Source organism: Ahaetulla prasina, chromosome 6 (assembly GCF_028640845.1).
Source record: "Ahaetulla prasina isolate Xishuangbanna chromosome 6, ASM2864084v1, whole genome shotgun sequence".
NCBI classification, from domain to species: domain Eukaryota; kingdom Metazoa; phylum Chordata; class Lepidosauria; order Squamata; family Colubridae; genus Ahaetulla; species Ahaetulla prasina.
Window position 1 is genome coordinate 65,989,470 of NC_080544.1, and position 17,490 is coordinate 66,006,959.

General features: G+C 34.0%; 1 protein-coding gene across 5 annotated transcripts in view; it reads left to right on the top strand.

The window, feature by feature from the left end:
- VPS8 (VPS8 subunit of CORVET complex) overlaps positions 1-17,490 on the top strand; it is a 139,822-nt gene that overhangs the window by 22,284 nt on the left and 100,048 nt on the right. For all 5 annotated transcript variants that reach the window (XR_009155627.1, XR_009155626.1, XM_058187348.1 and 2 more), the window contains 11 exons: positions 220-255; positions 866-956; positions 1,542-1,588; positions 4,398-4,487; positions 5,371-5,417; positions 5,915-6,137; positions 6,908-6,997; positions 8,616-8,667; positions 9,368-9,410; positions 12,017-12,089; positions 15,503-15,622. Coding sequence is in view for 3 of the 5 variants with exons in the window: in XM_058187348.1 (XP_058043331.1) it covers positions 220-255; positions 866-956; positions 1,542-1,588; positions 4,398-4,487; positions 5,371-5,417; positions 5,915-6,137; positions 6,908-6,997; positions 8,616-8,667; positions 9,368-9,410; positions 12,017-12,089; positions 15,503-15,622 (912 nt within the window). In the remaining 2 variants the exon portion in view is untranslated. The remainder of the gene's footprint in view (positions 1-219; positions 256-865; positions 957-1,541; positions 1,589-4,397; positions 4,488-5,370; positions 5,418-5,914; positions 6,138-6,907; positions 6,998-8,615; positions 8,668-9,367; positions 9,411-12,016; positions 12,090-15,502; positions 15,623-17,490) is intronic.

The following is a 17,490-nucleotide window of genomic DNA, read 5'->3' on the forward strand; positions in this document are numbered from 1 at the left end:
ATAAATAAATAAATAAATAAAAAATAGTCTTCTTTGACATGGACACCTCTGAGATACATTGATTTCAACTTCAGTAATTCCCCTGCCAAAATCAAAGGAAGCATATGTGTGAAAAGTTGATTCATCATTCTTCTTCTACTTAAGATGCTATAATTATTGCTAATAATACTCTTAAATTAATATCTGATGCTCACCTGTTTTCCCCTCATTTGCTTTCAGTCTGTTCATGTTTTAACACTGAGGACCTGGAGGGAGGTAAGTGAGAAAAGAAGGAACAAATTACTTTTTTCATGGCTTGATAAATAGAGCTGTCTGTGAGAAACATTTTTAAATAAAATGTACGGATTATTGAAAAAAATATCAGTATCCCGAGTTTTGTGTATCTTTTTTATTAATATAACATTTTAAACTAATATTTCTCAAAACTGGCAATTTTAAGAGGTAAACTTCAACTTACAGCATTCCCCAGCCAACCATTATCTGCCACTGATAACCTGTCTATTTAATTCCACTTGGAATTTGCTTGTAAATTTTATTTCAGATTGAAAAATAATACAAATATAATTATTTTAGTGGGTGTGTGGAAGATCTTGATTTTAGGTTATATTATTTTTAGTTTAAAATGGTTCCTAAACATTGTTTAAATTTCTGACTGAGAAAAGAGGAATTAGTAATTGTTTTTAAAACAGAATTAGCTAGATGGTTTTCATTCAAATTTTAAAGAAAATGCTACTTTCTTCAGAACAAGCCTTTAGAATGCTAAAGACAAAAACAGGATCGCTGCAAGTTTGTGTTAAATTTATAGTATCTGTGTTTCACTGAATATTTATATTTCTGTATGTAATTTTTGTACTTTTTATCTTAGAGGATCGATCACCTTCTGAAACAAGAATGTCTTAATGAAGCATTGGCTTTGTCGTGGTCCTTTCATGAAGGAAAAGCCAAAGCTGTTGTGGGTAAGTGTATTTATCTCAAGTAACAGCATTTTTTTTTCTGTTCTTGGTTGCTATCATTTCTTCCTGTCGTTTGTTACTTCATGTACTGTACCATTTACTCATCTTGCATATGAAGTCACAATCTTCCCAATGCCATGGGTGTCATTATAAGGCTTTGGACAATCAAGGCTTTTGCATATCACTTTTGAAAGGACATACAGTAAGTTACAGTATATGAATAGCTAGAGGTGATCGAAATTGTTGTTATCTTATGTGAAAGTTGTAAAAACTGGAAAGTTCAAGTTGTATGGCACTGCTTCTGAATTTAGCATGCATTATGTAAATAGACGTTATACTGTCTTTTATCATTTATCATAATATTAAAAATTCCACCTTCTGAGTTCAATATGGTTATAAGACTGGAAACATTAAACATAAGAAATAGCATATAATTGAATTACCATAGTAATTCAATTATACCTGGATAGTTAGTATAAATTATAAAACATTTGTTATTATACTTAAAACTTTATAAGCGATAATAAGAAAATTGCTTCTGTTTGTATCCTGAGTTTAAAAATTAAAAGACTTTTATTTTTGAAACAGGCTTATCTGGGGATGAACAAAAACGGAAGGCTGTTGTTGCAGACAGGGTGAGTTTTTCTTTTGTTTAATCTAAACTTGTGTTCAGCTTTAGAATTAAATTCCTTTTGTATATTTTATTTTCCTCTGTGAAATACATATATGTGGGTTTCATTATGAAATGGTTGATTTTTAATCATGCAGTTTCCTATAATGGATCCTCGTTTGTATATCTACATCTTTATACGTGATATTTAAGGTATATTTTAATAGAATTTTAGGTCAAACTACTCACATTATAGATGGTTATTAATTTTCTACATTTTTAAACAGCAAAGAAGAGGATAAAACTGAGACAATAGAGCTCCAAGAATGTTTAATCCTGTATTTCTTCTCTCTGAACTTGGTGTTTAGTTCCGTGAACTAGAAAGGAAGACTCTTCTATGTCCAAATAATTTACTTTTCAAATGAGAGAATTGTTTTACTCTAATAGTATTATAAAGGAGAAATGTGAGGAGTGTGCTTTTTTTTACTGTTTTAGATCTAACCTTCCTTTTATAAGTGGAAAAATTATCTTAAATTCAGGATTGTCTTACTTTGAGGTAATTTTAGTGTACAGTTGTTACAGGAATCCTGTATGCAGTCACTTAGAAGTTTAATATTGGATTAAGTGTAAAAGTTTTACCACTTCAGTATTACTGCAGAATTAAAAACTGAAATAAAGATGTTTTCCTGTAGAAGGATCTGAATACAGTCCCATAATTCAGTTTATTTATGATTTTATGTTTGAATATGCTCACATTCATCTCAAATTTCTATTACTGGAAAGTAGATTGGGACAATTTCTCTCAAACTTCATAGAAATTATGAAAAGATTTCAAAATTGTTTTTTCTAAAACCAGGAAGAAAAATTCCAAATCGATATAAAATTTGCTTTTGGCCGATGGATTTTGTTTTTTGCTTTTGGTCTATATGAACTACATGCAATTGTCTTATGCCTTAAAAAACAAGACAAAGTTCTCCCACTTTTTTTTCTGTCAAATCTGTTTTTTCTTCTACTTTTTGAATTCTTTCTTTATTTCTCCCAATCATCTCCTTAACTTCTTTTAAATCCTCCTTCAAATTATCATGAAGGGCCTGTATGAGATTTTTTAATTCCATCGTCTGATGTTTTTTGTGATTCTGTCATAGAGGGACTTGCTGCTGGATGCAGATGTGCTGTAAATTTCTTCATCTTAGACTTGTGTGTGCCCAATTTATAATCCAATTATGGTTTCTATTTATAATCCAAATATCTAATCCACCCCTTTGGATGAATTAGAAAAAAATTTAAAAAGGGGAGGGGGAATCCAACCAGCCCCCCAAAAGGAAGGGGAAAAAAGAAAGAAAAAAATGCCAAAAATGTTACCAATCAAAAAGAAGAGAAAAAAAGAAAAAATCCTAAAAAGAAAAATTAGTGCAAAATGGAAAAATATAAAAAATAATGAACAATTATCTTTCTTCAGGCTCTTCTTGCCTTAATTCAGATTCTGTTACATTTTCCAATGAACCACAAATACTTCTTTATCACGCAACAGAGAAAAGAGGAGAACAAAAGGTAAAAATAAAGAAAAAAAGTGAAGGCCAAAAACCAGATCCAAAAATCTTATCAAAGCATTGTTCCCACCAACAAATAGTAAACCAAAGAGAGGAAGAAATAAAAAATAAAAACAACAATTCCACAAAGAAGTACTTCAAAGAACTCAGAAGAGCAAAAAAAATAATAATAAAAAAATAAAAGATCAAAAAGTAAAAACAAAGTCAGCACACAAATCTCTTATTTCCTTTCTAGTATGCCTCTCTCTCTTAAACATCTGTTTTTTTATCAGTCCAGCCAGCGTTGTCAAGGTCAACTTTAAATCTTATGTTCAATTTAAAGTTTTTTCCTTTTCTGCCACCAGATGGCACTGCAATATATTTCATTCTGCAAAAATAACAGTTTCAAACTCCAATTTTTAAAAACCATTTCTATTCAATTCCAATTCATTTATAGTCATTCAATCTTTTGCAAAATACTCAATTGATCTTCTGTCTCTTCTTAATTTCAAGTCCGCTCTTTCAGATCAGTTACTAATCAATTTTTTAATTCATTGAACATTTTTCCCCTTCCATTTTTTCTCCCTCCTTGCTTTATGCCACTTTTCCACTCTATATTAATTCCAAGTGGGTATGAAAAGAAACTTTTATCAATAAAGCCAGGTTCTCATCCAGATGATGCACTCTGTCTTTGCTTTCTCCGTTCCATTGTGACCACCCCAGCTTCTTAGTGGTTCCGTATGGCCGCTCTCTCAGTCGTATGGCAGCTTCTCAGTGCAAGAAGCTTTGAATCCTATGAAAATTTTCTGGGGGAGGAGGGGAAATAATCTATTAAGATGTTTTTGGCCCCCATCCTTTAGGATCTGCAAGAACAAAATTTATTAATTAAGTCCTCTGGGATAGAAAGAGAGAAAGATTGCAGTAGCAGATCTAGAATGTAGGAATGGAATCCCAGGCAGACCTCCTTCTGCACTCAGAAAACTGGTTCTAGAACCCTTTTGTCACTTTATCAGAAACAAAGGGGGGGAAGCATTCTACTTCTCGTGGGGTTCAGTATCTAAGCCCGAAGAAGGTCTGGGAAATTGGTGAATCTTGCTTTTCCTTGCCTTGCCTTCAAGTCCATTTTAATGACAATCCTCTTGGGAAATAATTTCAGAATATGCCTGAAGCAAACTTCCTCATAGAATATACAGGTGCTTATTGGGCAAAAAAGTATTGTACCAATATTTTTGTAGTACTTTTTTTAATCAGACGTGTCTCATTATATTAGGACTATAGACATACTATAATTTTTTGTGTTTATAGATGGTTGAAATACTTATTCATTGTGCTGATCGAACCATGAAGAAATGTCCTGAGCAGGGTAAAATCCAAGTTATGGAACAACATTTTCAGGTATGCTACTTTAGACTTACTACTTGCAGGAGCAATAACTTTTCCTCTTGAATTATCGTCAAGAGGAAAAAGAAATTGTGATCTTAGGCACTAACATTATCACATATTTTGGTTCATTTCCAATTTATCATATAAATGGAAAATTCATATTGAAGAGACTTCACAAGTATATATAGTTGTAGGAAGATGTAAAATAAACAGAAAAGAATAAAGGGATGTCAAGAACAGATATAATTGCTTAAGGAGCTAGAAGGAAAATACATTGTTTAGATAATGGACAAGAATAAAACTACCATGATGTGTGTCTTCTTAGTCTAATGCAGCAAAATGAGCAAAGAATCCTGCGGTCTTTCAAAGACCAAGAGTTTCCGGTGAAACATTGTATACATAACATTGACTGTAATTTGAAGGAAAAAGATGAAGATAAAAAGAGAGATGAGTACAAATTGCCTTAGAGATGACTAAATGTGAAATACCCATATCATTTTACATGGATGTATAATGAGCTAACACGTATCAAGAAGCCTTGTTTTCAGGCCAGTCAGGCCATCAGCCTTAAGTAGTTTATTATAATTTTGTTCTTTGGCAATTATTGGTGGTATTCACACAATACAGTAAATAAAAAAATTAGCCTGTATTTAATGTGTTCTTGAAAAGTATTCATAAGTTGCTATTAGTGCAAAATATAGCATCTAAATTGTAAAATACAGTACTACACTGCAAGATCTGCACTGGTTGCTACTTTCTTATTAAGCACAATCTAAGATTTGGGTATAGGACTTGACTATCTAAGAGTCCTCTCCCATTAAGAACCTTTTGGTCTACTAAGGAGAGGCTCTTGGTATATGCAAATAGTTAGATTTTCCATGTTCCTTTTCTGCAGACTATGGTCCCTGTCATTGTTGACTATTGTCTTCTGCTTCAGCGAGTGTAAGTAAAACCATGCCTCATGAATTATGGCAATTTTTCCAGTAGACTGCATCTGGATTGCAGTCTGTGCTAGTCTTCTAGGTTGTTTTAATAAGAGTGAGATCTAATCTACTTGTGCCATAGCACTTGGAGAAGTGCTTCATGCAATACTTGAAGAATTCCTCTGAATCTTCTGTGTATTTTCAGAGAACGTAGGGAGGGAGGGTGTTAAGAATGGGTAGGGCAGTCTTCAAGGGGAGGTGGTGCTTCAAAGGCACCTTGTCAATGGATTTGCATAATCTTAATGGATAATTGTTCTATAGTTAGCTTTAAGGTAAACATATATGTGTATGTTCTGTCTGCATAATTTTGAATAATAGTACTATGTTTAGAAATTTTTTTTATAAAATAGCAGATGATTAAAACAGATGTATTGCTAAAAATTTATCCAGTTTACATAAAATATAAACTTTCAGAATAATCTCTGTCAAATACTTGCCATGTCTTTTCCTCCACAGAGATATATTATTTGGTCAAATGTATGACAAGATGAGTGAAAATTCTGTAGCAAAGGGAGTGTTTTTAGAATGTCTTGAGCCATACATTTTAAGTGATAAATTGGTTGGAATCACAGCTCAGATTATGAAGGATTTGCTACTTCATTTCCAAGATAAGAACTTAATGGCAAACATGGAAGCCTGCATTGTACATATGGATATTACCAGCCTTGATATACAACAGGTGATAATTTTTAGTAGTTTATAACATATTATTGAAGAATAATAGGAATATTTAAAAAGTTCTGTATTGTATGTTTTCCTTAGTGCTATAAAGTACAGTGGTACCTTGGTACTCACCATTAAGTGGTTCCAGGAGGTGCGATAAGTACCAAACAAATGATGAGTACCGGGACAAAATGTTTATGTCAAAATGGTTGAGTACCAAATTTGATGAGTTTCAAAGCAGTTAAGTACCAAGTACACTGTATTTGGTAACCAGATCTTGTGTTTTAATCTGTCACTTGATTAACCCCAAATCTTATTTTAGAATGATTTGTGGTTATAACAAGAGGAAGCTTGTTATAATAATTCCTTAGTCATAGGAACTTTGGTAACAAACGGGCAAATAGTGCCATCTGCTCTTCAGGCCTACTTTGATGAATGCATTGGACCAAATACTGAAATGTATCTATAGATAACTAGTTCCATATATATAGATCTGATGAAGGCAGATTATCCAACCCATAAGGAAAGGGATTCAGAGAAAATGCAGACTTTGAAGTCGTAGGTTGAAGGCTTCCTAAAAAGGCTGATGTTTTTGGCGAGTCTTGAGAAACGGATGATTCACAAGCTATGAATTTTCTACTCATGGATAAAGGAAGGCCTTTTATCTCTTGTATCCATATAAATATTGCTAACAAATTTCATGTCTTGAAGTGAAGTATGTTCTGAGATTAATCTACATGTGGCTTTAAGCACATTTAAAAATCTGAAACTTAGTTTTGCTTCTAGGTTGTCCTTATGTGTTGGGAAAACCACCTATATGATGCCATGATATATGTCTATAACAGTGGAATGAATGACTACATTACTCCAATGGAGGTAGGAAGATGTAGTTTGAATGCTAATCAATGCTTTGAATTAGGATTATTCTTTTAATAATTCCTTTTCTTCTTAATGCAATTAGCTACAATAGCTTATAGATCTTGAGAAACACAGAGACAGAGAAAGAATCAAATACAATAAAATAAACCAATTTACTAAATATCATAAAAATCTTCAAATTAAAATCTCCCATTAAATGCAGATTCAGTTTGGATAAATGAGCAGTTTCAAAATTTTCTTTAAAGAATATGAAAGTCACTTGCTGAGATCATGGGAATAACTGTTGTGCCTTTGACTATAAGCAAGTATTGAGAGCAAAATAGCAAAATTATTATAAGAGATTATGTCCATTGAAGAGGTGATGAACTACAAGAAACATCAGTTTCCCAGGAAGGAGAGAGTACATTCCAGAAAGGTGAAGGTGACAGCCTAGAGTAAATAGAGTGTCAGGGTTCCAAGTAACATCTGCAACGAAAGAAGACTCTGAGGCTTGAAGTTCCTCAAAGTTCCATTTTATTAGAGATGTCATATTGACACATCTGGGAAAACCCGAATCTGAAAGCTTCCAGGTTTTCCCCACCCGAAGGAAAGTCCAAATCTTTGCCCAGCACCCACATGTGCATCACATGGTCCAATCAAAACACTGTCCCAACTGGAGATGCCTCCCAGTTCCAACCCTCCAGGTGCAGGGCAAGATGTTATTGACTCTCTGAGAAAGGAATGTTATTATGACTATATCTCACCCATGCTCCATACAATCCCCCCTCCCAGTTTCCCACCGCAGTAAATGTGGCAGGCCTGAAGGCCCAAAGCAAAAGATGACTTCCAGGCCTGACATAGAGGAAGAGGATAGCCACCGCCTAGAATCTCTCAAGGTATATCCTTGTTTAATCTGGCAAGATTCTGCTATGTGTAAGCAAATAAAGAACTGAACTCTGACTGTATTGTTCCATGTTGTTCTTGAGTTTAATTTGACATCAATCTTGCTAGAATAAACCATTCCTTCTACTCTTCCTTCTTTTCTTGCATTGTTAAAAAAACATTTCTCTATGCAAGAAAAATGAATCTTGTGCAAAATGATCTTAATCATTTGTCCTTGAGGGTCCTTGAGTGGCTCAGACTGCTAAGACAGTCTGTTATTAACAGCAGCTGCTTGCAATTACTGCAGGTTCTAGTCCCACCAGGGCCAAGGTTGACTCAGCCTTCCATCCTTTATAAGGTAGGTAAAATGAGAACCCAGATTGTTGGGGGCAATAAGTTGACTTTGTATATAAATATACAAATAGAATGAAGACTATTGCTAACATAGTGTAAGCCACCCTGAGTCTTCGGAGAAGGGCGGGATATAAATGCAAACAAACAAAGAAAGAAAGAAAATTACCATGTCTGAACACCTCTTTCCATCCTTACAGGATCCTTGATACAGTACCTGTTTAAGTTACTTTGTAGGCTTTTCTTTTTCTTTTGCAAAGTTTTCTATGTTACTGTCAAGTCCACTAATATCTCTACGTGACAATGTGTGAAAATGTTTAGAATGTAATAATTTTCAAGAATGAAAAACCAAAATCACAAAAGAACCATTGATGTGCTAATTTTTTCTCCTTTATTTTTTTAGAAATTGTTCAAAGCCATTGCTCATCCACTTAGTGCTGGAAAATCTCTCTCAGGTATACCATGTCTTATCAGTACTTTTTGTGAAAGGCTTTCTTCTTATATTGTGGGTTCCTTTTTTCCTCTAATAACGCTTATGAAGAATACTATTCATTACTATTTTTTACTCAATATATTCTCAGCCTGACAGTTTTCATTTATTGATAATTGGCTTATTGTGTGTGAGAACTACTTCATTGGATAGTCCTGACAATAACATTTATCTGAAAAAATGACTTTTATATGTAGTCTTGTATGAGTGCCTAATCTTAGACATACAAAAGTTAAATAACTTGCTAATCCTTCATGAGGGTCACTGTTATTAATTGGAAAAAATGCTGAGGTAGATGGGCCAATATATATTACACTGTTTTGTATAATACTTGTTTTTGAAACAGTGAACAGGATTGTACTCTCAAGACTAAAAGTAATGTGTCTTTTTATACAGTGATAGCTATAATACTACATGTAAGAGTAGAATTTATTTTTTTACTTTATCAGTCAGGTTTAGAAAGTTGTATTTGGCATGAACCTTGGGAAATATTTAAATATCTGCATACATTGAATTTGGCACAGACATCTCTCAATTTATCCACTTAAAGCAGTAATAGGATCTTGATTTTGGTATATGGCTTCATTAAATTTGCATACATTAGACCTTTTAGTAAATGTGTTCAGTTTTCAAGATTATGTATGTATTTTTTTGCTGTTTTTTAGATGAGCAAGTCATTATGGGCAACAAACTGCTTGTCTACATAAGGTATGCTTTTTTCAACAGCATAAATTAAATATGCTACATAGCCACATGAAATAGAAAAATCCTGCTGTGCAATTTATGCTGATGCAATATTTCAATAGTTTAACTGGAGTTGTACGTGTGTGTACTCCTAACAGAGTTATTGTTGTGAATGTTTTAGACCAGGCTGCCCATGGTATTGTATGGTTTAAAGGCTTCTGTTGCTTTTATATCTATAAGACATCCAGAATCTAATGGAGCGGGTGCATATAGTTAATTTAAATAGTAATGAATTTACAATTAAAAAAACAACACTGAAAAAAAAACCAATAGTGTATAATAAAAATGACACACCAATAAAATGACACATTGACTATAGGAAAATTTAATCAGAAAATGAACAGGAAAACAAAACTCATCAATTTGATTTCAATGATACATCATATCATTTTCAATGATACCTCATAATTGATACTCATGTCTGAGTGGAGATCAGAAAGGGGATCTGCAAAGATTCTAAGAGAAAAATCTCTTTTTCCTACAGTTATCCCAGGTTAGACTGTTCAGCATATTCTATTTTTTGAGTGAAGAGACCTTTCGTTGTAGGTCTTATCACTAAAATCATAGTCTATATGTTCTGATGTGCATGACAGAAAGCTAAGGGGAGCAAGAACATTGTTCTGTAAGCCTTAATTAAGTAATGGATTGCTTGATAAGATCAGATATTGTGACAGATGTACTATGGGTGGGAGCTTCATCTTCCACCCGCTTGTTTCTCAATACAGTATAGAACTGCAGATTGGGTCTGAGATTGACTGAGGTTCCAGTCCAAGTATCTGTCCTCCTTTTGCTGATTATTTCTGTACCTTTGCTGGCTGCACTGGGCAAACAAAAAGTTACATTAACAGAATATACTGATGTGTTTCAGATGACTTGCAGCGTACAGTCCTGGAAATGATATTTTTACGATATATACAGTATGTCTTGGTTGAAAGGTTAAATCTCAGTCAACCTAGGACACGAGAGGGCGCTATTAATTTGCTTATATACTAACAATTGCTATTAGCCTTTAAAAGTATTGATTTGATTCATTAATAAATAATTAATGAATCAATAAAAGCTGCTGAATCAGTCTCTGCATATATTAGTCTAATAATAGGATTAGAGAAAACAAGAGATTCTGTATGGGTTCACAGTTAAAGAAAATAGCTAAAATTAAAATATACACAAAATATCACACAAAGCTGATGAATATTGTTGCTATGATCCAACTGCCTCTGTACCTGAACACTTTTGAGTGAAATACAGTTTGTTCACTGAAATGGTAAAATATTTCTTTGATTTTATTTAGTATCTGTGAAGTAGCTGATTTTCTTGCAAAGTACTACTGTTCCCTTCTACTTCCTGTGCTAAGATGACAAAATTTTAAATGAATCTAGTAGCAGCTTAAAGGCAAAATATTTACTGTACTGAAGGATTTTGTGTTTGGATGCATGTCATGTTCTAATGGTAAAAAGTAATTCCAGTAATATTTAGATTGTTCATTGAAATTTATTTTACATATTAAAATAAGTAGGTAGGTGGGTAGAAAATGTACATGAACAAGAACTATTTCAAAAAGGGACGCTCTTATTTTTCCCTGTTTGCTTTTTTTTTTGGTGTGAATATACTTCTAATGCTACTTTGCAAAACTAGAGATTATAAAATTTTTATTTATTTATTCATTCATTCATTTATATCCTTCCTTTATTATTTTCACAAATAACTCAAGGCGGCGAACATATCCAATGCACTTTCCTCCTCCTATTTTCCCCAGACAACAACCCTGTGAGGTGCATTTGGCTGAGAGACAATGAGGTCACCCAGCTGGCTTTCATGGCTAAGGCGGAGCTTGAAATCACACTCTCTTGCTTTCTAGCCTGGTGCCTTAACCACTCTCGACTTAAAGCCATGTGTTTAGGGACCATTTAAAGTTACAGTGGCAATGAAAAAAGTGACTTACATAACTGGCCCTCACGCAACCACTGCAGCATCCCCACGGTCACATGATTAAAATTCAGGCGCTTGGCAACCAACTTGTATTTACGACATTTGCTGTGTCCCAGGGTCACATGACTCCCATTACCACCTTTCCAGCCAGCTTCCAATAAAAAAAGTCAATCGGTAAAGCCAGATTCTCTTAACAGCTGCATGATTCACTTCACAAATTTTGTGATTAACACCTATGGCAAAAAAAAAAGGTTGGTCATGACTCATTTAGCAATGGAAATTCTGCTCCCAATTGTGGTCATATGTTAAAAATTACCTGTATAAACTAATAGCAGACTGTTCTTGCATGCCCATAATATACTATGGCTATAAACACTATTAGCAGTCCTGAAGATACTGAGAATCTGTAGAAATAATTTAACAAAATCTTTGTGGGCAAAGTTCTTTCAGAGTAAATTAAGTTAGGGCTGCCTATATTTAGTAAACTAAGAATATAGCATTGAATAGGGGTGGGGGAAGCTGTGAGCTGTGCCTGGAACTCTGAACAAGAATGTTTCAAATATGAATAGCCAGAGAAGTAGTAAAATCAACTGTTTATTTAACACAGAGTTGTAGTTCTTATTATCTGTATTTCCTTACAGCTGCTGTTTGGCAGGCCGAGCTTACCCATTGGGCAATATTCCTGAAGACCTGGTACCACTGATTAAAAACCAAGTGAGTTTTTTAAAATACTTCTATAAAAATTACCAGAAAAATGTACTTTAAGAAAAGAAAAAGTTATGCAAGTTGCTATCTTTGATAAGAAATTAACATTTTCTTAGAGGTGTAATTTTGTGGTAGATCTCCTTTAACACTAAGTGGTATTCTTTTTTTGGCCCCAATAATCGTAGAATTAACAACCTTCTAAAGTTAACTCCTAATCTGCGATTTCATGTTTAGAATTGTATTCAGAGCAAGATGCTCTGAAACTGTAATGCTGGTGAAGCAGTACTGCATAAATTGTGAGCAGGGATATAGCACATTTTTAAAAATTCATGTTTCACCTGAACAATCTATTTATATATTTTTAATATCTTTTCTCCCTTTTTATTATATTGCTGTAAATTTTAAAACATATTGTTTTGATACAATGTTACTTGTACAATATTAGTTAAAATTATTGACAGTCTATCATTTTGATAAGTTAGAGTATTAAAATATTTATTAAGTACAATTTAGAATATTTTTATTACAAGCATAAAATTATTTGAATTTTGAAATGAAATTGAGTATAACACTAGAAACATCCTCTTTATTCTTACTAAAGCATATGAATGTAGGAAATGTTTTATTAAGAATATATCTGCAATAAGCATATTAAGCTTGAATTTTGGAATATTTTCTGTGAATATAAAATTGAAGCTTGATTTAATAAATGTGCTAGAGCAGTGTATGGTACAGTGCTGGCAATCCTTATGATTTATATTGATATATTGACCATCAATTGTGTTGTAAATGTTGTACCTTGATGAACGTATCTTTTCTTTTATGTACACTGAGAGCATATGCACCAAGACAAATTCCTTGTGTGTCCAATCACACTTGGCCAATAAAAAATTCTATTCTATTCTATTCTATTCTATTCTATTCTATTCTAACCAAAGCACATGAGAAAATAAATTGAATGGTTAGCAAATGTTTCAGCATTGAATTGTTTAAATATATTTATGGATAACACATAAGTAATTGTTTTCATAATGTTAGAGATGTGTTGGTTTGGACATTATTGTATATGTAATTTTGTATGTCCATCCAATGTTGTTAATGAGTTATACAGATATAAATATATGAATCTGAATGAGTGGTGGTTAATATTTGGTATGAAAGAGGAGGGAGTATGTATCAAAGAATGTATCCAAGTCTAAGGTAGTTATGAATATGAAATGAAAAAGTTATATTTAAATGGCCTATTAACTACATTAATTCAAATATTCAACTAGTGGATGAATTTGTGTATCACAATTGAATGAATGAATTAATGAATGAATACCTCTTCAGAATATTGTATCTTGGAATGTCCATGTGATATGGTCAAAAAAGTCAAAATGGTGACTGCAATAGTGTGATGGAAGCCTTGCCCATTTTTATGTGCATTGCACATAAGACACCCTTACCTTATACCTTACTGTACAAACTGATATGTAACTTTGTATTTAATCAGTTGGAATTCTCTACTGTAAAAAAAAAACCTTTGACATAAAGTCATACTGCTATGACATTTGTTTATGACTACTGTGTTGTCAGTAGTCATAAACATGGTCCAGGTTGGAATGTCTCAATCCCACAATGGGTTTCTGTTTTTAGCATAGCCCAGATAACCTAGGATAGTGATGGTGAACCTTTTCGGCACCAAGTGCCCAAACCCAAATGCTTGTGTGTGTGTGCGCGCCAGAGCCCCAGAAACTCAAAAACCAGGTGGTCTTCTGGTTTTCAGCGCACATGTACACTGGCCAGCTGGTCTTTGCTCCCACCGGAGCACCGGAAACACGAAGACCAGGTGGTCTTTGGGTTTCTGAGGCTCTGGCACACAAAAAGATTAGAAGAGCAGAAGAGCAGCTAGTGATGAGGGCTCTGCGTGCCGCCTCTGGCACACGTGCCAGAGGTTTGCCATCACAGACCTAGGAGATGAGACAAATGGGTGTTCTCAATCCATGCTTCTAAAACTATAGCATTTCTCTAAAACTTCAGTTTATAAGGGAACTGCCTTTGTTTTGGGGCTCTTTGAAGTGCTGTATCATCTTAAACACAATGCTGTCAATTTCACTCAAAAACTTCAGCATACATTTCAGAGTATTTGAACAACGGCTGATGACCTCTTTCTATCGGTCCACAATAGAAAGTGTCCTCACATACTGCATTACAGTATGGTATGCTGATTTAACCACTGCGGACAGGAAGGCATTACAGAGAGTGATCAATTCGGCACAAGAAACCATTGGTTGCCCTCTAACACCACTGGATGACATTGCCAGGTCTAACTGCTTTAGCAGACTAAGGAAGATACTCAGAGATGATTCAGTGGTCAGTGTCTCTTCGCATTTCTACCATCGGTAAAAGACATCGAAGCATAGCCAGCTGAACAAATAGATTTAAAAATAGTTTCTATCCTTGGGCTGTCAGACTGTTAAATACAACCACAATCACTCCACGCACACACGGAAATGTATGACTAATTTTTCTTTCTCCCCTTCCCCAATTACTTGCATAGGGATTATTCTTTATACTATTTATGTTCTTTGTATTTTTGTCATGGATTGCACCAGTGAGGCTAAAACCAATTTCGTTGTATACTTGATGTACAATGATAATAAAGGCTATACTATAAGTTAGCATCAGGGAGTGAATTGATGTGCCCTTTGTTACCCAAGAGTTTGCACTATAAAGTTTAGAGGGACATACCCCAGTGATTTTTTTCATCAGTTCCAACTGGAAGAAAATTCCTAATTCTTGGGGGTTTGATCACGTAGAGTAGTAGTAGATCAAGTAGAGTCTTGGAATATTTTTTTTGGAGTTCTATCACAGCAGGAGACTCAAGCTGTGAAAGTTTGATCAAATACAAGTGGAGCATCAAAGATAAATTAATGTAACTATGATGTTGAAATTTTCTTACAAGCTTGACATTTTCTTTTTGTAATATTTGATCTGTATTTCAGCAAATTCTTCTTTTTCTATCTCTCTTAAATCCTGCTACCAATGATTTATCTTAATTTCTTGTTTATCCCAATGAACTAATTCATGTAGTTAGTCGGGAGAAATAAACTAAAAGGAAAATGCAGTTATACATTTTATCAGAATTCATTTTTTAGGACAGGGGTCTTTAACCTTGGCAACTTTAAGCCTGAATTGGAGTTGAAATCCGCCAGGCTTAAAGTCGCCAAGGTTGGAGAGCCCTAGTTTAGGAATTCAGCAGTTAAGTACTAGTGATTGTGAATACTAATGCAAATAACCATAAAACATCTTGACTATTCTTTCGTTTTAAATCACTAATGTTGGAAAATTCCTAAGAAAAATTCCTGGAATTGATGTACTTCAAAGTGTTAATGCTGGCATTTAGATTGAGCAAAATCTATACTCATTTTACATTGCAGGTCTTTGAATTCCTTATCCGTCTGCATTCAGCTGAGGCCCCTACAGATGAAGAAGTGTATCCCTACGTTCGTACACTGTTGCACTTTGATACACGAGAGTTCCTTAATGTTCTTGCACTGGTAAGTGGAAACACTAATTACAAAGATAGAAAGTCTCATTATCTGTTGCATGAGCTTAAACAATGGTGGATAATGTTTTGGCTACTAAAGAGCAATTATTACTTTTTAAGACTGAGGATCATGGAGGGCATAGTAGCATAGCGTTGTCCAAATGGTACATGGTTAATTTTTAGAGTGGGTTCTTACCAAGTTTGTGGGAAGTGGAGACTTTAATGCTTTGTGCACCTATTTTTTATTGTTCCTTCTGAAAATAGTGAGAAATTATGCCCCTTTAGTGATTTGTAGTACTTTTGGGGAAATATAAATGAGAATGGATGGTTGCCTGTGGTAGCACAATCACCCTTTGTCTTAAACATATGTGTTGGATCCAGATTAGATAGAGTTGACTTGCAGAAGTTCTTCATCATTGTTCTCATTCTTTCTCACAATTGCCCTGTCTTCCAAAAATGCTATTCAACTTAACTAGAACTTCACTGAGTAGAATGGAATACGTGTGGTTTAAGAAGAGTAGAAGTAATCAGTCCTAAATGTAACAAGAATACCTATGTAGGATGCACTGATAATTCTGGAGATTCTCCTTTCTCACCAGCGCATTAACTGCCCCACTTAGCAAGATATCCTGACTTTTGAAGTAATCTTTTCTGTGGATTGTAAAGGCTATTAAGGAAAGAGCAAGCATATAGTATTTTTTTATCCACCTAGTTGCACATGGCTGGGGATTCTAGGAATAGAAGAGCAACATGTCTGTAGAACACAGAGTTGTGAAAAGCCAGTTATAATTATTTCTTCCTTTAGGAATCAGTGATTTATTTATTGATTTATTAAAATTTATTTAAATGTTTCTATGACACCTATCATAGGAAGCATCTCCAGGCAGTGTGCAATTCTCAAAATAAATTAATTATGGTATTAAAAGTTATAAACTTAAAAATAACCAATGGACATTAATAATAGAGTAATACCAGCATAAGCCATCAGATGCAGTTTTTAATAAAAAGCTTTTCAGCTTGCACCTGAATTATAGTCACATTAGTTTCTTATAGTATTGAAAACCATTATACAAACATTAAATTTATTCAACTTAATCAGTTTACCTATATTGAATGCATGTGGGTCATTTATATTTTAGTAGAAATATTGTTCAAATGGTAATGTGTTAAATATGTGTCTTCACAGATTGCCATTGTTATATTGGTTCTATTATATTGATGACCATTTTACCAGTGTTATGAATTATTTTATTCCTAGCTTGAATTAAAAAAAAACATTATAGCAATAGCACTTAGACTTATATACTGCTTCAGAGTGTGTTACAGCCCTCTCTAAGCAGTTTACAGAGTCAGCATATTGCCCCCAACAATCTGTGTCCTCATTTTACTAACAGAGGGGCCTCTGGTGGCTCAGCAGACTAAGGAGTCTGTTATTAACACAGCTGCTTGCAATTACTGCAAGTTCAAGTCCCACCAGGCCCAAGGTTGACTCAGCCTTCCATCTTTTATAAGGTAGGTAAAATGAGGACCCAGATTCTTGGGGGCAATTAAGTTGACTTTGTATATATATAATATACAAATGGATGAAGACTATTGCTTGACACATTGTAAGCCGCCCTGAGTCTTCGGAGAAGGGCGGGATATAAATTTAAATTAAAAAAAAAACAACCAAAAAAAAACCTCGGAAGAATGGAAAGTTGAGTCAACCTTGAGCCCGTGAGAATTGAAGCAAACAAACTCCTGGCAGTCAGCAGAATTAGCTTGCATTCTAACCACTGTGCCACCACTGTTCCTAACAATATATCTTCTCTAATCTGGATATTTTCCAAATGTGTTGAAGGACATATTAAAACAGTATCACCAAAATTTTGGGACTTC